The 19,548-nt window shown below is 54.0% G+C and overlaps 1 protein-coding gene across 1 annotated transcript in view; it reads left to right on the top strand.

Annotated features, from left to right (window-relative positions):
* LOC110593412 (guanylate cyclase D-like) overlaps positions 1 to 19,345 on the top strand; it is a 39,564-nt gene extending 20,219 nt beyond the window's left edge. Inside the window, exons 12-19 of the mRNA XM_021704684.1 lie at positions 437 to 585; positions 3,688 to 3,851; positions 4,284 to 4,476; positions 11,034 to 11,208; positions 12,199 to 12,297; positions 13,138 to 13,232; positions 15,026 to 15,111; positions 19,237 to 19,345. Of these exons, the coding sequence (XP_021560359.1) occupies positions 437 to 585; positions 3,688 to 3,851; positions 4,284 to 4,476; positions 11,034 to 11,208; positions 12,199 to 12,297; positions 13,138 to 13,232; positions 15,026 to 15,111; positions 19,237 to 19,345 (1,070 nt within the window). The remainder of the gene's footprint in view (positions 1 to 436; positions 586 to 3,687; positions 3,852 to 4,283; positions 4,477 to 11,033; positions 11,209 to 12,198; positions 12,298 to 13,137; positions 13,233 to 15,025; positions 15,112 to 19,236) is intronic.
* The last annotated feature ends 203 nt before the right edge of the window (positions 19,346 to 19,548 follow it).

Here is a 19,548-nt window from a genome sequence, read left to right as displayed (position 1 = left end):
CGGTGAGCATTGCTGGCCAGCAGCAGCAGCTGGCCTTGGGGGTGGGGGAGAGCCTGCTAGGTTCTCTCTTTCCTCTGCACCCCTCTTAAGAAGGCAGTTTATTAAGCTCATTTCACAGATGGGAAGACTGAGGCTTAGAGAGATCTCTGTCTTGTCTACCATCTCCTGGAGACGTCGTAGCAGATCCAGAATTCAAAACCTGCTCTTCCAGCTCCTAGCGTGAGACCCTTTCTCTGGTCACATCCTGGGCAATCCTGGGTCCACTGGCCAGCATGCCTTGGGGTACAGAGCAGGGGATCCAAGGAATACCCTCAGGGCCCAATCCCTGCACCCCCAAAGGCCTCCCCTGCCTTCTCTCTCAGGACCCGAGGCCAACCCCTTCCCATGAGCCTTGCTGGGGACCACGAGCCCATCATGCACATGGTGTTTATTGCAGAAATCATCAGGAAGGTGGTATCACCCCCTCCCTTGTGCCGGCCCCTGGTGTCTGCTGACCATGGGCCACCAGAGTGTATCCAGCTGATGGAGCAATGCTGGGAGGAGGCTCCGGAGGACAGACCCAGCCTAGACCAGATCTACACCCAGGTCAGTGCTCCCCAGGCCAGTGCTCACACGAAATGGCTCATCAGTTCACCTCACTTTGCCCAGTGGGAGACAGACATTACCGCTGGGGCCAAGAAGTCCTATGTAGTAAGGGTGTGCAGGTCAGCACCGCCATTCTTTTTTTTTTTTAAGGTTTTATTTATTTGACAGAGAGAGACACAGCGAGAGAGGGAACACAAGCAGGGGGAGTGGGAGAGGGAGAAGCAGGCTTCCCGCTGAGCAGGGAGCCCGATGCGGGGCTCGATCCCAGGACCCCGGGACCATGACCTGAGCTGAAGGCAGACGCTTAACAGACTGAGCCACCCAGGCGCCCCCAGCACCACCATTCTGGAGGGCTGGGCCTAAGGTCCAGCCTCTGAGGAAAACGTTCTCAGAACCCTGGGTTCCAGGGATGTTTGTTGAGTGCCTTCCTAAGTGCCACGCCCCATGCTAAGTGTTATGCTCACTTCATTTAATCCTTATAATAGCCCTCCAAAGAAGTACCTGTATTATCTTGGCTTCCTAGGAGAGAAACTGAGGCACAGAGAGGTGAGGGGCTCCCCCAAGGTAACTCAGGGAGTGCAAGGTGGGGCTGGAATCCAAACTCGGGTTTGTCTGTCTGCAGAGCTGGTGCTGGAAACCGCGACCCTCCCTGGGGCCCCCGGCACCACAGCAGAGGCCCTTTGTGGCCGTGGAGGCAGCCCTGGTGCCCCTTGTCCGTGAGTGGAATTTGTGAGGGGCACGGGTGCATCCCCGCCCCCGGCCTGCCTTGGGAACTGCAGCAGGAGGGGTGAGGCAAGCCCGTACGAGTTTGCAGGGCGGAGGTGGAGTGTGTGGGCCTGACTGAGCTGGCTAATAGCTCCCACGGGACCAACCCATCAAGCCTGAGGTGACAGCTTCGTGCCTCCCCTCCTACCCTCCACTCCCCAGCCACGGTGGCACGTTGCCAAGGAGAGGCTCAGCGAGCGAGAGGGGCGTCCAGACAGGTGATGAGGGAGCGAGATCCAGGAAGACAGACAGGAGAAATGCACAGGTGTCCTCCGAGAACCCTCCCCACATCCCCTGACTTCCCACACCCTCTCCCCACCTCAGCTCTGGCCTCAGGGGCAGTGTCCCCATCCCACAGAAATCTGGGTCTCAGAGGAAATGAGCTCTCAGTGGCCACGGTGAGGGCGGGTTGCAGAGCTAGGACCAGCAGCCAATTCTTCAAACACGAGCCTGGGATCTATCCAGGGATCAGAGACTGCGGTGGCCAGTGTCGGGTGACTGTGAGGAAAGATCCTGCCCAAGGCTCTGGGGCAGAGAAGGCAGGCACGGGCACGTGAGAGACAGCATGAGGGTGGGAACTGCATCACACTGTGGGGGCCAAGGGCCAGAATGCCTGCCTTCACATCTATACTTCAGTTCACCTCCTTGACCTTGGGCAAGTTGATTGCTCTGTTGAGCTTCAACCTCCCTAAAAGTTGCCCAGAAAGACGAAGATCTGGCCCCACTTGCCATACTGGAGTGACCATCAAGTGAGAGAATGAAGTTAAAAACACGATGGTTCTCTGAGAGAGTGAGCGAGGCATTAGAGAAAGAACGCTGACCTCGAAGTCCAAGGGCTTGGGTTCATGTTCACTTGACATTGTTCTGGGAGTACCAGCTAATGCAATTAAACAAAAAGATGAATATTAGAAAGGAAGAAGAAAATGATTGCTATTTGCAAATCCTATGATTGTGTTCCTGGGCAACCCGAGGGAAACAATGGAAAACACATCCCAAATTTTAAAATAATTCAGTGGGGTGGCTGCTGATAAAATTAACAGAGGAAAGATCTCAGTTTGAAAGTCAGTTCCACCTTTATGAGGTCCTTGGCAAGTATTTTACCTCTCATATCCTTTGCTTTTTCATTTGTATAATGGGGGCCTTCCTTGCAGAGGTGAGCTGCCCGTCAGCATTGTGTCCTTGGTGTCTCAAGGTCAGCAGCTGCCGTGCCACCCCGACTGACCTTTAAAGCTTGCGCCTCTGCTTTTAACGGGCAATACAAAGTAGGTGGGCATTAGGGGCTGCTGCCGCTCCCCACCTTACAGATGTTTGGTATTGATGGAGGCTGGATATGCACACCTACACACACACACACGCACGCACACGCACACACGCACACACACGCATACAAATGCTAAGCTGCTGGATTTAGACAGGAGTGGACTCCTTCACTTTGACCATCATTAATTTGCGTCTCCCACGGACTGCACTTTGGAAAGCTGCAAACCAGATTGGGGAAGGTTCTAGTAAACCTCCTTAGGGAACACACTGCCATATTTCCTGTAAGTTTTTCATGGAACGTATGATTTATGACCACACATGAATGTCCTCTTATGAAGACCTATGTGAGTTATTTCTCTCTGTGCAGCAAAGAGCAGTAATTGTGTTTCTTTTGAACAACCACCTTAAGGCTCCACTGTCTCATGGACTCTGTGGATTGTGTAATCTCTATTTCCTTCTTTGCTTTGTTGCTAGGAAGCTCATATTCAAAATTGTGACCAACTTCTAGCATGCATTTTGCTGGACCAAAATAGCATGCATTTATTCTTCTTTGGTCCCAGTATCCTTACCTATGTATTATTTTCTTTTGTAAAAAAGTTTTTTTGAACAAGGAGAGAAGTGGAGAGGTAGAAACGATTATATACATAAATAATCTACATACATCTTTTCTATCTACCCATCTGTTCATCCACCCATCCATCCTTCCATCCATCATATCTACCCATCTACCCATCCATCCATCCATCCATCCATCTTTAAGAAGAACAAAGAATGTCTCTTCTACAGTGTTGTTGTGAGAACCAGAGCAGTGGTAATGCTATGCTGGGCATAGGCGCCTTTGTAAAGTCATCTCCCTGACTACCTGCCTCATAGAGAACTAACTCACTTTTCCTCCCAGCTGTCTGTGCTTTCTCTTGTTGGAGCCGCCATCCCTTGTCTGTTCCATATCTGCTCCCCACCAGTGGAGCTCCTCCAGGCAGGGACTATGTCTGCTTCATTCCTGTGGCTGAGATTTGCAACCTGAGAGTGAGTGTGCTGACCTTCATGGATGAATTGAGATTTTTGTTCCATTTTCAGTTCAAAAGCATCAATCAAGGCAAGAAGACCAGTGTTGCTGACTCTATGCTGTGGATGCTGGAAAAGTATTCCCAGAACCTGGAGGACCTGATCCAGGAGCGGACTGAGGAACTGGAGCTGGAGAGGCAGAAGACAGAGAGGCTGCTCTCTCAGATGCTCCCTCTGTGAGTGGCCCCTTAGGACTTCATTGTGCCTCTAGTCTCAGTGGCTCTGAGCCTAGGACCTGGGACAGAGTAAGTGCTCAGTAAATCTGGGCTCCATGAATTCATTCAATTTATTCATTGTTTATTTATCTAACATATTTTCACAGAGCCCTTATATGTACCAGGCACTATGCTGGGCTTTTAAGTATTAATTCTGCTACCTCGCTCCCTTGAGAGCAAGGAGAAGGTGCAGTGTCCCCCATCTGACTTCAGAGGAAGTAAAGTCCAGAGAGGGACAGGTATTTGCTGGAGGGCAGCCAGCACACAAGCAGACCTGACCCAGATCCCCTGATGCTCAACCCAGGAATTTCCTCCCGAGATCCCTCCCTCACCTCCAAACTGTGGGAAGGGGGTCCTCCCACTTTGTGACTCTGGTCCTTCCCATTCCTTCAGGTCTGTGGCTGAAGCTCTGAAAATGGGGGCAGCTGTGGAGCCAGAGTACTTTGACCAGGTCACCATATACTTCAGTGACATTGTGGGTTTCACCATCATCTCAGCCCTGAGTGAGCCCATTGAGGTGGTAGGCTTGCTCAATGACCTCTACACACTGTTCGATGCTGTTCTGGGAAGCCACGATGTGTACAAGGTGAGGAGACCAGGAGGCCGGTATTGCATCCTTCCTTCCTTTACTGCTGTGTTTGTGTCATACATTCATTTCCGGTCATTTATCTGTGTGTTTTTATCAGTTAGCTATTGCTGTGTAACAAATAATACCGAAACCCAGTAGTGTAAAATTATAAGCATTTGTTATTGCTCACAAACCTATAGGTCAGCTAGAAAGTTCTCTGGACTCAGCTGGACCACTCATATATCTGTGGGCAGTTGTGGGTGAGATATAAAGTTCTGCTGATCTTGGCTGGGCTCTCTCACATCTCTGGAACCTTGAATGGGACAGCTCTAGCCCACATGGTCTGTCAACCTCAAGCAGGCTGGTTGGTATCATTCCCATGGTGTGGCAGGGTTCTGAGAGAGAAGGCAGAAACACAGAATCCTCTGGAGGTCTGAGCTGGGATTGGGCATGTGGCCATGTCTGACATATTCTAGTGGTCGAGCAAGTCAAAAAGCCAAACCAGGGGCACCTGGCTGGCTCAGTCGGTAGAGCATATAATTCTTGATCTCAGGGTCATGAGTTCGAGCCCCACAATGGGCATAGAGTTTACTTGACAAAAAAGGCCAACCCAGATTCGAGGGGGAGAAAATAAACTCCACCTGTGCTGGGCAAGGGCCAACAGACGAGTCATCTCCTGTGCCTCCCCTCCGGGAGCTCTCAGTGCTGTAGATGAAAGAGTCAAAGTGATGATCAGGGCAGGCAGAGGAGGCTGAGTGGGCCCCCAATCAAGCTAGGGATAGATGTGTCGAGTAAAAAGCAAGAAAGTCTTCCTGGAGGAGGTGCTGTCTTCCTAGTGCTGTCTAGTCTGGGTATGGTTGCTCCAGGCAAGCCATGGGGGAATAATGTGCCAAAGCTTGAGCCTTAAGAGGATGGGCCTAGTGAGATGAGGAGTACTGAATGTGTTGAAATGGCTGGACATGAAGTGGGCCAGTGGTGGAGGGGGTGGTGGCTGGGGGACACTGGAGAGAGGAGCAGGGGCAGAGCTGGCAAGACGTTCCCCGATCTAGTCCCTGTGCATCTCTCCATCCTGGGTTTGAGTCCCAGCTTGACCACCAGCATCCGTGTACCTTCGGGCAAATGGCTTCCTCTCTCCGGACTTCTGTTTCCTCACCTATAAAACAGGAATGATGACCCCAGCCCTGGGGGGTTCATAGATGATGGGCGGATCCTATCCCTCTCGAAGGAGTGCTGTGTAAACTGAGATTGTAAAAGTGACAAGCGTCCTATCCCTCCCTGCCTGCTGTGGGGACCCCACCCCAATCCTGTCCCTTATTCTCATCCAGTTGCTGGAGGTCTTGGGTTGCTTCAGACACAGTGGGGGTGGGATGGGGAGGGAGCTCCCCAGAAACCGCCATACTCAGACTCCACTGGCCTTAGCCTTCTTTTGCGACCCACAGTCCCCTTCCAGCCACAGCCCTCCAGGGAGGCAGGGACAGGGGAGGGCCAGGCCCTGGGGTGGAAGCCAGGACGGACAGGAGGCCTGGGCAGGAAGTTTCAGAGACAGTCTGCTGATAGCGCTATGTACAGTATCCCAACAACAATAACTGCCAGTACTTATTGAGTGCTTACTGTATACTGGACACTAGTCTAAGTGCTTTATATGTACTATTCCATTTAACCATCCTAACAATCTGTGAGGTAGGTAGTAGTGCCCCTAATGTATAGAAGAGGAAATGGATAATTAGGGGCTTATCTAATTACGTATTTCCAATGGGATGGGATGTGGAGCTGAGATTTGAACTGGGGCATTCTGATCCCAAGACCCCCCCCTCCTTCGGGGGGCTCACCATCCTCATGACATGGACATCCTCAGGAGAAAGCCACAGGTTCATAGTGGCCTACAAGACCCTCCAGGAACTGGCCCCACCTACCTCCCCAATGGTATCACTGGCCACTCCACGCAGACCTCTGCACCCCTCACACGTGCTTTGCTCTCGGAGCCACTAGGCCTCTGCACACGTGATTGCCTCCTCCTGGGACACTGCTCTCCCTCCTCCTCACCTGGCTCCCTCCTACTCATCCTCTGGTCTCAGGTTAGCCTCCTTCCCCTCCCAGACATGGTCAGGAGCTCCTGTGCGGTGCTCTCATAACTACCTCCGGATAGCACAGCCACACTTTATGGTTGAACCCAAATCACTCTGTCCCCAGTGCTTGGCAATGTCCAGCGCATTGTAGGTCCTCTGGAAATAGATACTGACTGAGGAGCTCGCTGAAGCCCAAAGAGAGGAAAGTGACTTGCCCAAGGTCACACAGCCAGTACGTGGTAGAGCCAGGAATCTGCAATGCCTACCACCACTGCCCGGCTCTGTCCACTACACCACACTGCCCCACACGGAGCCTCAGAGACCCGAGCCACCAACATTCCAAGAACGCAGCTTCCCTCCCGCTCCCTGCTCAAGAACCTGCACTCCTGCCCCGGCCCCTGGTTCGGAGTGTTGTCTCTCATGCTGGCTGAGTTTCCCTCTTGCTTCCAGAGCCGCCCTAGCCCCGTGGGCCCCAGGAAAAGATGCCTCATCTCTCATCTCGTCTTGCTGAGCCCCACAGCTTTGATGTGCCCTGAGTCACCCCTGGCCTTGTCTTTTCCTCTCCTGCTAATCTTTTCTCACACATGTGTCCCTCCCAGCTCTGAATCATGCTTTCTGATCTGCTCTGAACCCTGGCCAAGAGGTCTGCATCTTTCTGGCAGAATGAAATGAAATAAAACAAGGCCTGCACACCCCTCCAGATGTGGGGAAACAGGCAGCCTGTTGCTGACGATGTGCAAGTGTGTCTCTCATCACTCACGCCATCCGCCTCGGTTTCCCCTCCATCCCCAGCAGGATCTGGTTACTGCTCTTTAATCCGGTCTGGGTTGGGAGGCAGCCAGGCGATCATTTCCTGGTTCCGCTGGGGTTTGTGATCCCCTGCCAGCGCACACTGAATGAGCACTTTATGGACGCAGCTCCAGCGCCGAGCCCATGTGGGCTACAGGGGCGGAGAGGACTTACCCCAGCCACTCAGCCCCTGCAGGTGAGACTGGCCTTGGCCATGCTGCCAAGCGGACCCTGAGCAAATCACTTGACCTCTCTGAGTCTCACGCTCCCATCTATAAAACAGAGGGGAAAGTGCCTATGGCTTAGCATGGTTTCGCCAATCAAGCAATGTGAGAGGAAATGCTATGGCCCCTTCATTCACCAGCGTGAGGCCAATGCTGCCGAGCACCACCATGTGCAGGTGCTGACGCCTCCCGCTGAAAGCACAGAACGGGACAGGGGTCCGGGGTGAGGCCAGCGCTAGGTAAGCCTCTACAGGGGACTGGCCCAACCTAGGGACTATCACAGGGGATTTCATGAACCCTTGGCAATGGCCCGCAGAGGCCGTTATCCCTTCAGACGCAACACAGGCTCAGGGAGGTGAGTAACTAGCCCAGGGTCACACAGCAAGTCAGTGGTGGAGCTGGAATGCACATCTGTGTTTGCTAGTGTGGAAGCCTTTGCCCTCGCTTCTCCTCTGGCTGTGTTCTCCCATCTGCAAAAGGACCACACCTGTGTCTACCTGTGTATACCCTTGCTTGCGGCTGAGTGCCCACGATCATAGGAGTCTTTGAGTGATCATGATTATGGACCCAAGCTCCTAGACAGTGGGGCTTGTGCCTGGTCACCTTTCTGTCACTGGAGTTGTAGGGGTGATTACTAATGACACCAAACTCTCCCAGCTCAGGTGGCAGGCAGATCGAGGGCTACAGGTCAGGGTAACAGCTTAGAGAAACCACCATGCTCCTCCTCCTCAGTCTGGACCTTGGGTCACCCAACTAAGGCAGCGCTGGGTCCCCAGAGCAGACGTACTGTCCCCGAATTGCAGCCGTACGCTTGGCGGCTAGAAGCGGGGCCAGCGCGCTGTAGGTCTCCGGGGCTGCCTCCGGGAGGCGGGGCCGACACGCACATGCTGACCACGTGCTGACCACGTGCAGGGCAGTAGCAGAGGGAAACCCCACACAGCAGGCACGCCCCCCAAAACAGAGAGGGATCGGAACCAAGCCTTGTGTATCAAGAGGCAGCACAGCATACGGGCTCTGGCGCTGGACTGACCAAGTTCAGATCTGCACTGTGTGACGTTGGCAAGTGACTTAATTCTCTGGCCCGCTGTCCCCCTGTGAGTTGTAGGATTCTTGCGAAGGTCTAATGCATTGATATTTGTGAAGGGTTTAGAACAGCGTCTGGCATGTAATAGCTGCTATCCAAGTTCTTAAGCATTTAGTCCTTCCAACCTTGCCAGGCAGATCACGGGTTCTTCCTCCTGTGGGGAAGAAGTGGGTGGGCAGAGGGAAAGCTGGGCCTCACTCCTATTTTTCCCTCCTGGGGCACGGGGGTGGGAGGTCTTTCTCCTCTGTGGAAAATGTACACAGAGGGGACTAGCCATGTCCCTGACCCCTGCCACATTCACCGCCAGCCCACCAGCGCTGGGTGGACAAGAGCAGGTGATGGAGAAGGAGGGGGAGCTCACAGCCCCGAGGAGGGAAGCATCTGGTGACCTGGAAGATTTTATGGACTCGATGAAGTGGGAGCTGGGCTGATGGAGGGCTTGAATCTCAGCAGACAGGGACCGAGAGAGAGCATTTGAGGCAGAGGGGCCAGGCCATCAAGCAAGCACTGAGTGTCTCTGCGGATGGCAGAAAGGTTCCCGTTGGCGGAAGCACAGGGCACCAGGAGCAACGGCTAGGAATTAGTCAGGAAATTCTGTAAGTCATGGGAGTTCCTGACTGCCAGCCCACTGGGAGCAAATTATCTAAACAGAATGTGGCATGATTAGGGCAGATCACTGCCTGGTGCTGGGGTAGAGATAGATAGCCTGGGTGGGGGAGAGGTTTGGGGGGCATAGGGAGTAGGGCACAGTCCACAGCAAATGTGGGAGAGGTTTATTGAATTACAATGCCCCCTTTGGGCAGGGGATGTATTATTATTATAATTATTATTGCCCACCGGGTGCTGAGGGAGAGCAGATGTGCGGCGCCAGAAGGACAGCTCTGCTCCCCAAGTCCAGGAGGTATTTGCTGGCTGCCGGAGATGCAGCGCAGGAACTGGGCTCTTGAGCCTGGAGAGGGAAAGACTTGGGGGGGTGGTGAGGTAGCGTCACCTTCTTCACCTTGGCTGGCCTGGCCGGTGGCAGAGAAAGCCACAGTACACATCTGGGTCCAAACCAGAGTTACCTAGAGGAAGAAGCAGCCACCTCTAGAAGGGGGGACTTTCCTATTAACAGATGCAAGCAGGCCAGGCCAGCCACTGAGGAGGCAGATGGGAGGCCTTTAAAGTCCCTCTGAGTTCTGAGATTCTGGGATTTTTTCATCTCCGACACCATCAGCCAAGGAAATGATGATGCTGCTGATGGTGGTGGTGACAGAAGTCTCCATCCATTGAGCGACTATAATGAGCCTAGTTCCTTTAAAAAAAATTTTGGGGGGGTGCCTGGGTAGCTTAGGCATTAAGCGTCTGCCTTCGGCTCAGGTCATGGTCCCGGGGTCCTGGGATCGAGCCCCGCATCGGGCTCCCTGCTGAGCGGGGAGTCTGCTTCTCCCTCTGCCCCACCCCTGCTCATGCTCTCTCTCAGATAAGTAAATAAAGTCTTTTTTTTTTTTTAAAGATTTTATTTATTTATTCAACAGAGAGAGACACAGAGAGAGAGGGAACACAAGCAGGGGGAGTGGGAGAGGGAGAAGCAGGCTTCCCGCGGAGCAGGGAGCCCGATGCGGGGCTCGATCCCAGGACCCCGGGACCATGACCTGAGCCGAAAGCAGACGCTTAACCACTGAGCCACCCAGGCGCCCCTAAATAAAGTCTTTTAAAAAACTTTTTTTTAGGTAACATACAGTGTAATATTAGCTTCAGGTGTAGAATTTAGTAAGTCAACACTTCCGTACAACACCCGGTGCTCATCACAAGTGCCCTCCTTAACCCCCATCACCTGTTTCACCCACCCCCCCCAGCCACCTCCCTTCTGATAACCAAAGCCTAGTTCTTTCAATACTTTATCTTTAATGTGCAGTCCACCTAAGAGGAAACTGAGGCTCGCAGAAGTGAAGTGGTCTGCCCAAGGTAAATGGCAGAGCCAGGGATTGAACCCACGTTTATATGATTCCCAAACCTACATTTTGTCTAGTACACCTTGGAAGGCATACTAGGTGTACTTACTTACAAATGCCCCCCCCCCCAGGGGGTATATATGCATATCCAATATGCACGTGCTCCTCTCCAGATGAAGGCCTGATCTGTCACTGTGGCGTTGTGCAGACGGGGTGCCCAGGTCTTGCTGCCAGGTCACGGCCTGGGGCGGGAAGAGACCAGATAGGCACGGTCCGCTCCACTTCAGACCAAGGCGATCTGAAGTGTGCAGATCAAACTGTCGCTAGCGCACCTGGGGCGGGAGACCCGATAGGGACGGCACTGTGGGCCAGAGACTTGAGGGGCGGCTCAGGGCTCCCCAGAAGGGCCTTGTGTGGGAGCTGGGGCGGTCCAGCGAGGGCGTGCTCCTGCACGGAGTGTGAAGGCTGTGGCTTCTAGGTGGAGACCATCGGGGATGCCTACATGGTGGCCTCGGGGCTGCCCCGGCGCAACGGGAGCCGGCACGCGGCTGAGATGGCCGACGTGGCCCTGGACATCCTCAGCTCTCTGAGGGGCTTCCGGATGAAGCATGCGCCCGACGTGCCCATTTACATCCGTGCTGGCCTGCACTCAGGTACAAACTGGGGGCCATGGGGGCGACGGGCCAGACCGACTTGGGCTGGGGCAACCCCAATGGTGTGCTTCTGGCATTCTGAGATTCTAAAGCTCTACGATAGAAAATTTGACATTCCTCTTTTTCTATTATTTGAAGGTTCTGAGATGTTATAAGTCAAAGAATCTGTGATGCTCAGTTTCATTCATATATATACATACACGCACATGTTTTGTCTCAGCCTCTGTCAGAATCGTCTGAGGCTGTGCCGGGGAGCTGATAGTCTGATGGAAGAGGCAGGACAGAGACCTTCTGTGGTTATGCCAACAAAGAAATGTTGCTGGGATGGGTCTAGGAGAGACCGAGGGGTCTCTAATACATGCTTCTCAGGGCCCCACCCCTTCCTCCCTCCATGGTTTCCCCTGTAGGATAAAATCCAAATTCCTGGCCCCCCCCACAACCTCCCAGGCCCTTGCTATTCCATCCAACCTCATCTCCCATCACTTCCCCCCTTGCCACTCCAACCACGCTCAGCTGCTTGCTGCTTCCCACAGACAGGTGGGCTCGCTGCCTCTGGGCTCCTGCCATTCCCTGCCCACTCATTCTTTCATCCTCCAAGACACAGCTCATGCACCACCTCCTCCAGAAAGTCCTCTGGGCTGGGTCAGACCCCCATCTCTGGGCTGGCACAGCTCTGATGCTTCCATCTGACAACATTGATCACAGCTTACATGCCCCCCCACCACGAGGCTGGGAGCTCCCCAAGAGCAAAAACTGGCTCTGATTTATCTGTGTCCCCCTACCCCCGGCCCAGAGCCTGGCACAGATATCATCTCTTCTCTGGGTACTGTTGGAGACTCCATATAGCTTCATCTTCACCCCCAGCTGGAGCCCAGGAGGTGGGGTAGAGACAGCAGGGGTGGGGGCGGCATGGGAAAGGGCAAGACTGCCATGGGAACCTCTCTTGGGTCCAGGACCCCCTGGAACTCACTGGGCACATCTGAGTTTCAGGGCCCTGCGTGGCAGGGGTCGTCGGTCTCACCATGCCCAGGTACTGCCTCTTCGGCGATACTGTTAACACTGCATCCCGGATGGAGTCCACAGGGCTGCGTGAGTGTCTTATATTTCTATCTTGCCTGGGTGAGGACTCTCAATGACCCCGGCAAGCTGGCTAGTTGAAACAGTGCTTAGTAACCAAACCACCACCTGGTGGCAGTGTACCTTAGTTGTCAGTAAAACAACTACATGGAGATAATGTATGTCACTGGTTCTTCTAACTTTCCATGGGGCTTTTGTGATGATCTCATGGGAGAAGACAATGACTTGAGAGGCAGGAGGCCTGGGTCCTAGCCCTGTCTGCCACTGGCTTGCTTGGTGTCCTCGAGCAAAATACTCTTCCTCTAGGCCTTGGTTTCCACATCTTTATGACGAGGAGACCCCTCTCAAGTTTTTAATGCCATTTTAGGCCCTTGCTGGCAGCAGAGGCCACTCTGATGGCTTGGTTAGAGCAGGTGTAAAAGTTGGAGTCCTAGGACCTCTGCTTCTGGCTATGGAAGTCGTGTGCTCCCTAATGTTGTTTGGTACATATCCTGCATGACTAGATGTGCTGGCCCTAGTGGGGAGTCTTGCTCTTAAAAGAAAAATAACAGCTTATCTGCTCTGACTCAGCCTTCATAGACTTCCCTATAAATGAAAATTATGTTCCTACGTGTTCTGACTTCATCTTGAGTTCCTCTGAACACTCAATCTATGGAATCTGCTTTTCCTTGAGGCCTCTATTTTAGTGACCAAGTCTACCAGAGGGACAGGAAGGTCAGGTGAGGGTGTTGTAGGAATCAGAATTGTGTGCATTACTGGCTGGCACTGGGGCTGTTACAGGTCTTAATGATATTACTAAACACCAGGTATGCTGCCACCAGGTGGTGACTTGATTGCTACATTTCTTGTCAGCATACAGAATTCATGTCAGCAGAAGCACAGTCCAGACACTGCTCAGCCTGGATGAAGGCTACAGAATCGACATCAGAGGCCAGACAGAGCTAAAGGTAGGGGAAGTTTCTTTCCTGGAACTGATGGAAAAATGCCCCCCCGCCCCAAATCCAATTTCTGTGGGCAGCTGGAGAGATTCTTACTCATTTGACTGATAGAGAAGGAAATACTCTGTCTGTAGTCGAGGATGGACCTGATCACCTGTCCTCATCATTCCCCAAATTCTAAAAATAACACTTCTTCCTGGGAACCACTCCCTCATTGACTCCTCATAGGAAGAAGGGCCAGGGTCGAGAAGTTACTTCTACTGATAACATACCCGGGCAGTAGGCTGGTGCCCAACATTAACATATTTATTGCCACAGCAATCATGAAAGAAGGCTCAATGTCCCCATTTTATAGTTGAGGAAATGAAATTAGGCAAAGTGATTCATTCAAAGTCACATTAGCTTGTATCCCAGATCTGATGTCTCTAAAGCCTGTGCTTTCTCATAACATTGTCGGGTTCCTACTCATCCCTCAGAACCCTAGAGCAGGTCTCACCTCTCACAGAAGCCTGCCCTGACCCAGGAACACCCATCTTTTTTTTTTTTTTTAAGATTTTATTTATTTATTTGACAGAGACACAGCGAGAGAGGGAGCACAAGCAGGGCGAGTGGGAGAGGGAGAAGCAGGCTTCCCGCTGAGCAGGGAGCCCCATGCGGGGCTCGATCCCAGGACCCCGGGAGCATGACCCGAGCCGAAGGCAGACCCTTAACGACTGAGCCCCCCAGGCGCCCCTGTGAACACCCATCTTCCCTTTCCCCAGTGGTAGCTACCATACCTTCTCTGTGCACCCACCGCTCCCACGACCTCCTTCTGCTGCTGCAGGGGTGACACTGGGTGATACCTGCCCATGAGCACCTCTGCATTCTTTTTTGAAATGTTAACATTCAATAAAGGTAATGGTTCAGTGTTCCCGTGAGTGAGTGACTTTTCTTCCTATCGCACTTCCTCTCATTCCCCCCCATTCCTCAGGTACAGACAGGCCTGGTGGTTAAGACCGGAGCAGCCCAGACATTTAAAGGCCCAGAACTATGACCAGGCCCTAGAAATTGTGTGCTTGGTGGAACTCACCTCATTACACTGTGAAATGTCAGAGCAGGAGGGTACAGCTCAGAGAGGAGCAGCAACTTGTCCACAGTCACACAGCCTGTGAGCACTGGCATATGTGGAAACCTTTACTATGGAGGTTATGGGAGAGTGAGCCAGAATAAGTCTTGTTTGGGGGAGTAGGCATGAGATGTCCTGAGGAACAGAGGATTCTGATGCCAGAGGGGAATGCAGAGAGGGGAGCGGGGCCAGCACACCAACCACAGTTCTTCAGGATGGCCTGGGGGCTCCACGGGGCAATACCCATCTGTGGCCAAATCCATAGGCCAGCCAGCCCTGGCCCCAGTGACCCTAATGCCCCCTCTACTCCTAAGTTCCAGGCAGCCGTACCCCCATCTCAGGCAATGGGGTCCTTCGACAGTTTGGGAAAATCACAGATCATAGCATCTTGGGATCTTAGCATTCCAGATCTGCTGGTCATAGAATTCACGATTTATTATTCAGTTACATCTCTAAGAGATAAATATTAATGCATGTAATCCTCACAGCAACTCATGAGGTACTGAGGAACAGAGAGGTGAAGTAAGTTGGCCAAAGTCACACAGCTAACCAGTGATGGAGCCAGGATTTGGACCCAAACAGTCTGGCTCCCGGCTCCAGGCTGCTCTGCACGGAGCTGTTCGGAACTGTGCCCTTTCCTCCCGCCTTGCTCTCTGCCTGAGAAGCTGTGCTCAATCCCCTTTCCTCTCTCCTCCAGGGGAAGGGTGTAGAGGAGACCTACTGGCTGGTGGGGAAGGCAGGCTTCCGTGGGTCCCTCCCCACACCTCTGGACATCAAACCTGGGTGAGTAAGAGGAATTTCCCCCAAAGCTCAGCCTTTTTTGTTTGAAGTTTGGTTTGTTCTTTTTCTGATTATAAGATTATCACCTGCCCAATGTGGAAAACTTGGAAAATACACAATTCTTTAGCGATTAAATAGTCACCTCTTCCCACTGTTGAGAGACAGCCTGTTGCTGACGCGTTGGTTGTGGATGCGGTCACGCTGCCTGGCTGGTCTCTCATTCTGATCTGTGCTCTCCATTCGGGTCAGAGCACTTCGGAAACACACATCCCTCGCGACAGCATCCGGATCGCAACACGGGGCTGCGCCGCGGGGAGCTCCACCTGGCTCCTGGTGCTGCGCACGCGCAGTCTGCCCACTCTGAGCCGGGTCCCGGTGACGCGCTGGTAAAAAGTGACTGGGTGTTTGTCCCGGTTCAGACTCTTTCTGCAAATGAGGAATTTATAGATCAAAGGACACGCACATGTCAGGGGCCAAATGAGGCAGATCCTCAGAGAGCTTGTGCCTGCCTGGCACTTAGGCTCTTCCCTTTGTCCTCCGTCCTGTGTGACCCTGTGTCCTTCCCTGAGGGCAGTAAGGGCGGGGTGGCGGGGGAGCTGTTTTACTGCGACGTGTTCTTCTCGGGCAGGAGCCAATCCACAGAGGGCCCAGGGCAGGGCGGCCGGGTGCTGCCAATGGCTGAAAATGACAGTTTCCTAGAAATGAGAAGGTCCTGGGGCCCACGGGCCCACTGCAGATGTGGGGGCTGAGCCCCACTAGGGTTTTCTGTCATCAGAACTTCCGACTGGCTCCCCTCCACTCTTCCAGGACGGCCCTGCACCCAAGACTGCCCCCACCTCTCAAAGACAAGAAGTGTGTGGGATGCCCAGCACTGAAGCAGCCCAAGGGGCCTGGCTGGCGGGGCCGGGGCTACGGGCAGGGAGCTGCTCATGGAGGCCGTTTCCTCTGCCCCTGCTGTCAGAGTGCCCCAAGGCCATCTCGAGTGTCCTCCCCTTGACACAGAGCAGGGTCCAGCACAGCAGGGCAGGGGTGGGGGCGGGTGGGGGCGGGTGGGGGCGGGTGGGCCCACACTGGTGTGCCCACCAGGGTGCAGGACACACAGGGGCACCCTTTTTATAAGGCCACCCCAGCCTCGTGGGTGCAGAAGCAGCTTCTGCTCACAGAAAGGCCTCCACGCAGCCCAGGGTCCTTCCACTTCGCAGACAGTGTCTGTGTGGACAGTTTGCTGGGCAGCAGCGTGGGGTGAGGAACACGGTGTGCCACGGCACCCTGGCTCACCCATCCGCAGGAGAACAGCTGTGGCCCTTCGTGTCCTTTCCTTGTCCATCAAGGTGCTCTGCTCCAGCCCGCCTCTCTTGGGTCTTACAGAGCAGGCCTCCTCCGCCCTACAGCCTTCCAGGTCCCGCCCCCGCCGGGAGCCGCACTTCTCAGAAGGCCTGTCTGCTGATGGTGACCTCACTTCCTCACCCACCACTCCCTGCCCAGCCCCCGCAGTCTGACTTTCACCCCCACGCACCCAGAAGACTCTGTGAAGGTCACCGGTGACCTCCATCCATGTCACTAGATCTGCGGGCCAGTTTTATGTTCTCAACCTGACCCACAGCTCGGCAGCATTTCCCCTTTGCCCTCCCTCTTCCCAGAAATATGCCCCAGGCCTCCCAGCTGGGCTCCTTCCTCTCCAACTCACCCTCCTCAGGCTCCCCGCCAGCCAGCCCCGTGCCTCTCCCAGACCCCGAAATGCGGGGGTTCCCTTCCCACCCAGACGCTGCTGACATCTATCAAGGGCCTCAGCCTGACCCCTCCTCCGGAGCTCTGGGCTGTGGAGCGCTCGCTGTCCCTCAACAGATCTTTTTGGGAGCCCCACCTGGCAGCCTGGCCCACCTCCAGAGCTCTCTCCTCGTGGGTGGCCTTGCAATCCTCCATCTGAAAGGTGGAGGACGCCGTCCTGGAGTCCCCGGGGCTCTGCCTCCACCACACCCCCACCCGAGGGCTCCACCTGAGCACCTGTCTCCTGCTCGGGGCAGGGGCGGCTCACCACTCCCCCATCCACTGTGCCTCTCCACCCACCACCTGGCAGCCTGAGTGACGTCTTTTTTTTTTTTTTCTTTAAAGATTTTATGTATTTATTTGACAGAGAGAGACACAGCGAGAGAGGGAACACAAGCAGGGGGAGTGGGAGAGGGAGAAGCAGGCTTCCCGCTGAGCAGGGAGCCCGATGTGGGGCTCGATCCCAGGACCCTGGGAGCATGACCTGAGCCGAAGGCAGACGGTTAACGACTGAGCCACCCAGGCGCCCCTCGAGCAAGGTCTTAAGTACAACATGAACAGGATCCAAAGGAAAGTCCCCCGGTTAATACCCTCTGGGTCTCTCTACTGCTCTGAGCCTCAAGACCAACCTCTTTCCTGCTACCCTGGAGGCCCGCTTCTCTGGGCCTGGGCCTGCCCCTGGCCTGGGCTCTCTGGCCACCTTCCACTGCACACCACCTGCTCGGGACCTCCTTGCTGTTACCTTAATACACCCTGAACGTCTTTCTAATTCAGGGCCTTTGCACCTGCTATCCCAGTGCCCTGGCCCATTCCCTTGCTATCCTGCAGTCCTCAGCTCTGACACCGCTCGTTCAGCAGGCAGGCAGTTCAGCTGTCATGCGCTAAAGGAAACCCTGCTGCCACCTCCTTCCCATCTCCCAGTATTGCACCCCCATAGCACTTGCCGCTTCCTGACACTTCTTTTTGATTCCTTTATGGAACTTTCCCCTGCTTACATAAGCACCAGGAGATCTGGCCTGCGGCGGATGCACCGCAGGGCTTTCAGTGCCAGGAGCCCAGGGAAGGGGAGCTCTGAAGCTCCCGCTGGCTCCCATCAGGCCCTGGCCCACCCCAATCTAGGAGCGGGAATAGCAGGTCTGGCAACCATTTGTCATCCTGAGCTCGTCAGCTGATGACTTTTCCACTCCCCGATGGAAACTTTAGAAAGTGCTAGAAACGTTTTCATCTTCTTGGCTCAGGGAGGGAAGGGAGCTAAGATGAGTCCCAGGGAGTTCCACCTGACTTGGGAGTGTCCCAGGCCTTCGGGCAGGCGGGGGAGAATAGGCTCAGACCTAGCACGGAGACACACAGGACCCACAAACGTAAGTGTGCCTACACGTGTGCACACCCACATTACATCTGTCGTAGGCATCAGATACACGCACACATGGAAACGCCACCACATGCCCTCTTCGTGCTTGGAGATGAGATCACAGACAGACCAACAGACACACACACATACGCACACACACACACACGGAATCTCTGCAGGAAGGGCTTAGGGGGACTTGGCTTGGAGTTGTCTGTAAGGCAGTTACCAAATTTTTACTTGAACTATATGCTCTAACATGAATTTTTTTTTAAAGTCAAGTTTTCTAAAGATGCTTTTATCCTCACTTGCTGTATTTGCCATACCTGTAGAAGTTATTTATCTTTATCTATTTGGGGGTGTTTGGGGAAGCTGGTGAAGATCAGGGGAAGGGGACACAAGGCCCCCTCCCATGTCTTGGTGTAGCCACAACAGAAGGGCCCGCAGAAGTGCCTTCCTTCTCATGTCACAGAAACACTCTGCAGAATGGTCCCTTGTCTTCCCTCTATCCCTGCCAACCAGGCTCAAAAGTGTCCCCTGCCAGGTTGATGTGAGGCCCTGGCTGTCACCCAGATCCTTGCTCTCTTCTCCACGCAAAGGTCATAACCCTAACCTACCCTCCTCCAGGCACATAAGGGAAGCAAGTAAGAAAATGAAAGTGTGTGCAGGGTGGGGGTCCAAGGTCCCTATGCCAGATATGCCTGGTACCCCAAGAGTCACAGAGCCCCTCAACCCACGGCATTCTGGCGTCCTAGCAACCATCTGGAGCAGGGGATGGGGCCAGCTCCCCACCTCCTGGGAGGCTGCTGGACACGAAGCCCCGCATGCACACGAGTCTACCACACTTCCCCTCTCTGAGCCTGGTCTGAGGATGCCCATGGTGGGTTTGCTGCGGGGAGCAGGAGAAGCCCAAGAAGCAGAGGGGCTCTTTGCAAGCATTTGGGGGCTCAAAATGCCCACCCCTGTTCTTCTGGGTGATGGTCTTATTATTCTTGTTTCTCCTTTGCCCCTAGGGATCCCTGGCAGGACCTCATCAACCAAGAAATCAGGGTGGCATTTGCCAAAGCGCGCCAGAGCTTGGCCAGGCCTGGGAGCTCGGGGAGGGCCTTCGCTGGGCCCTGAGAAGGGGGACCGAGGGGAGCAGGGGCCTGTGCCAGCCCCGAAAGTCTCGTGCCTAGATATTCCCAAACCCTCTCCTTGCTCCAGTCCCCACAAAGAATTCCCTTGCTGAGCAACCTGGCAGCCAACGGGATACTCATTACTAAGTGCCCTAGAGCGATATTAATTGATGCATTCCAGTATGAATCCTGTGGGTAAACTTGCCG

Source organism: Neomonachus schauinslandi, chromosome 11 (assembly GCF_002201575.2).
Source record: "Neomonachus schauinslandi chromosome 11, ASM220157v2, whole genome shotgun sequence".
Taxonomy (NCBI): domain Eukaryota; kingdom Metazoa; phylum Chordata; class Mammalia; order Carnivora; family Phocidae; genus Neomonachus; species Neomonachus schauinslandi.
This window is presented reverse-complemented; position numbering and strand designations above follow the sequence as displayed.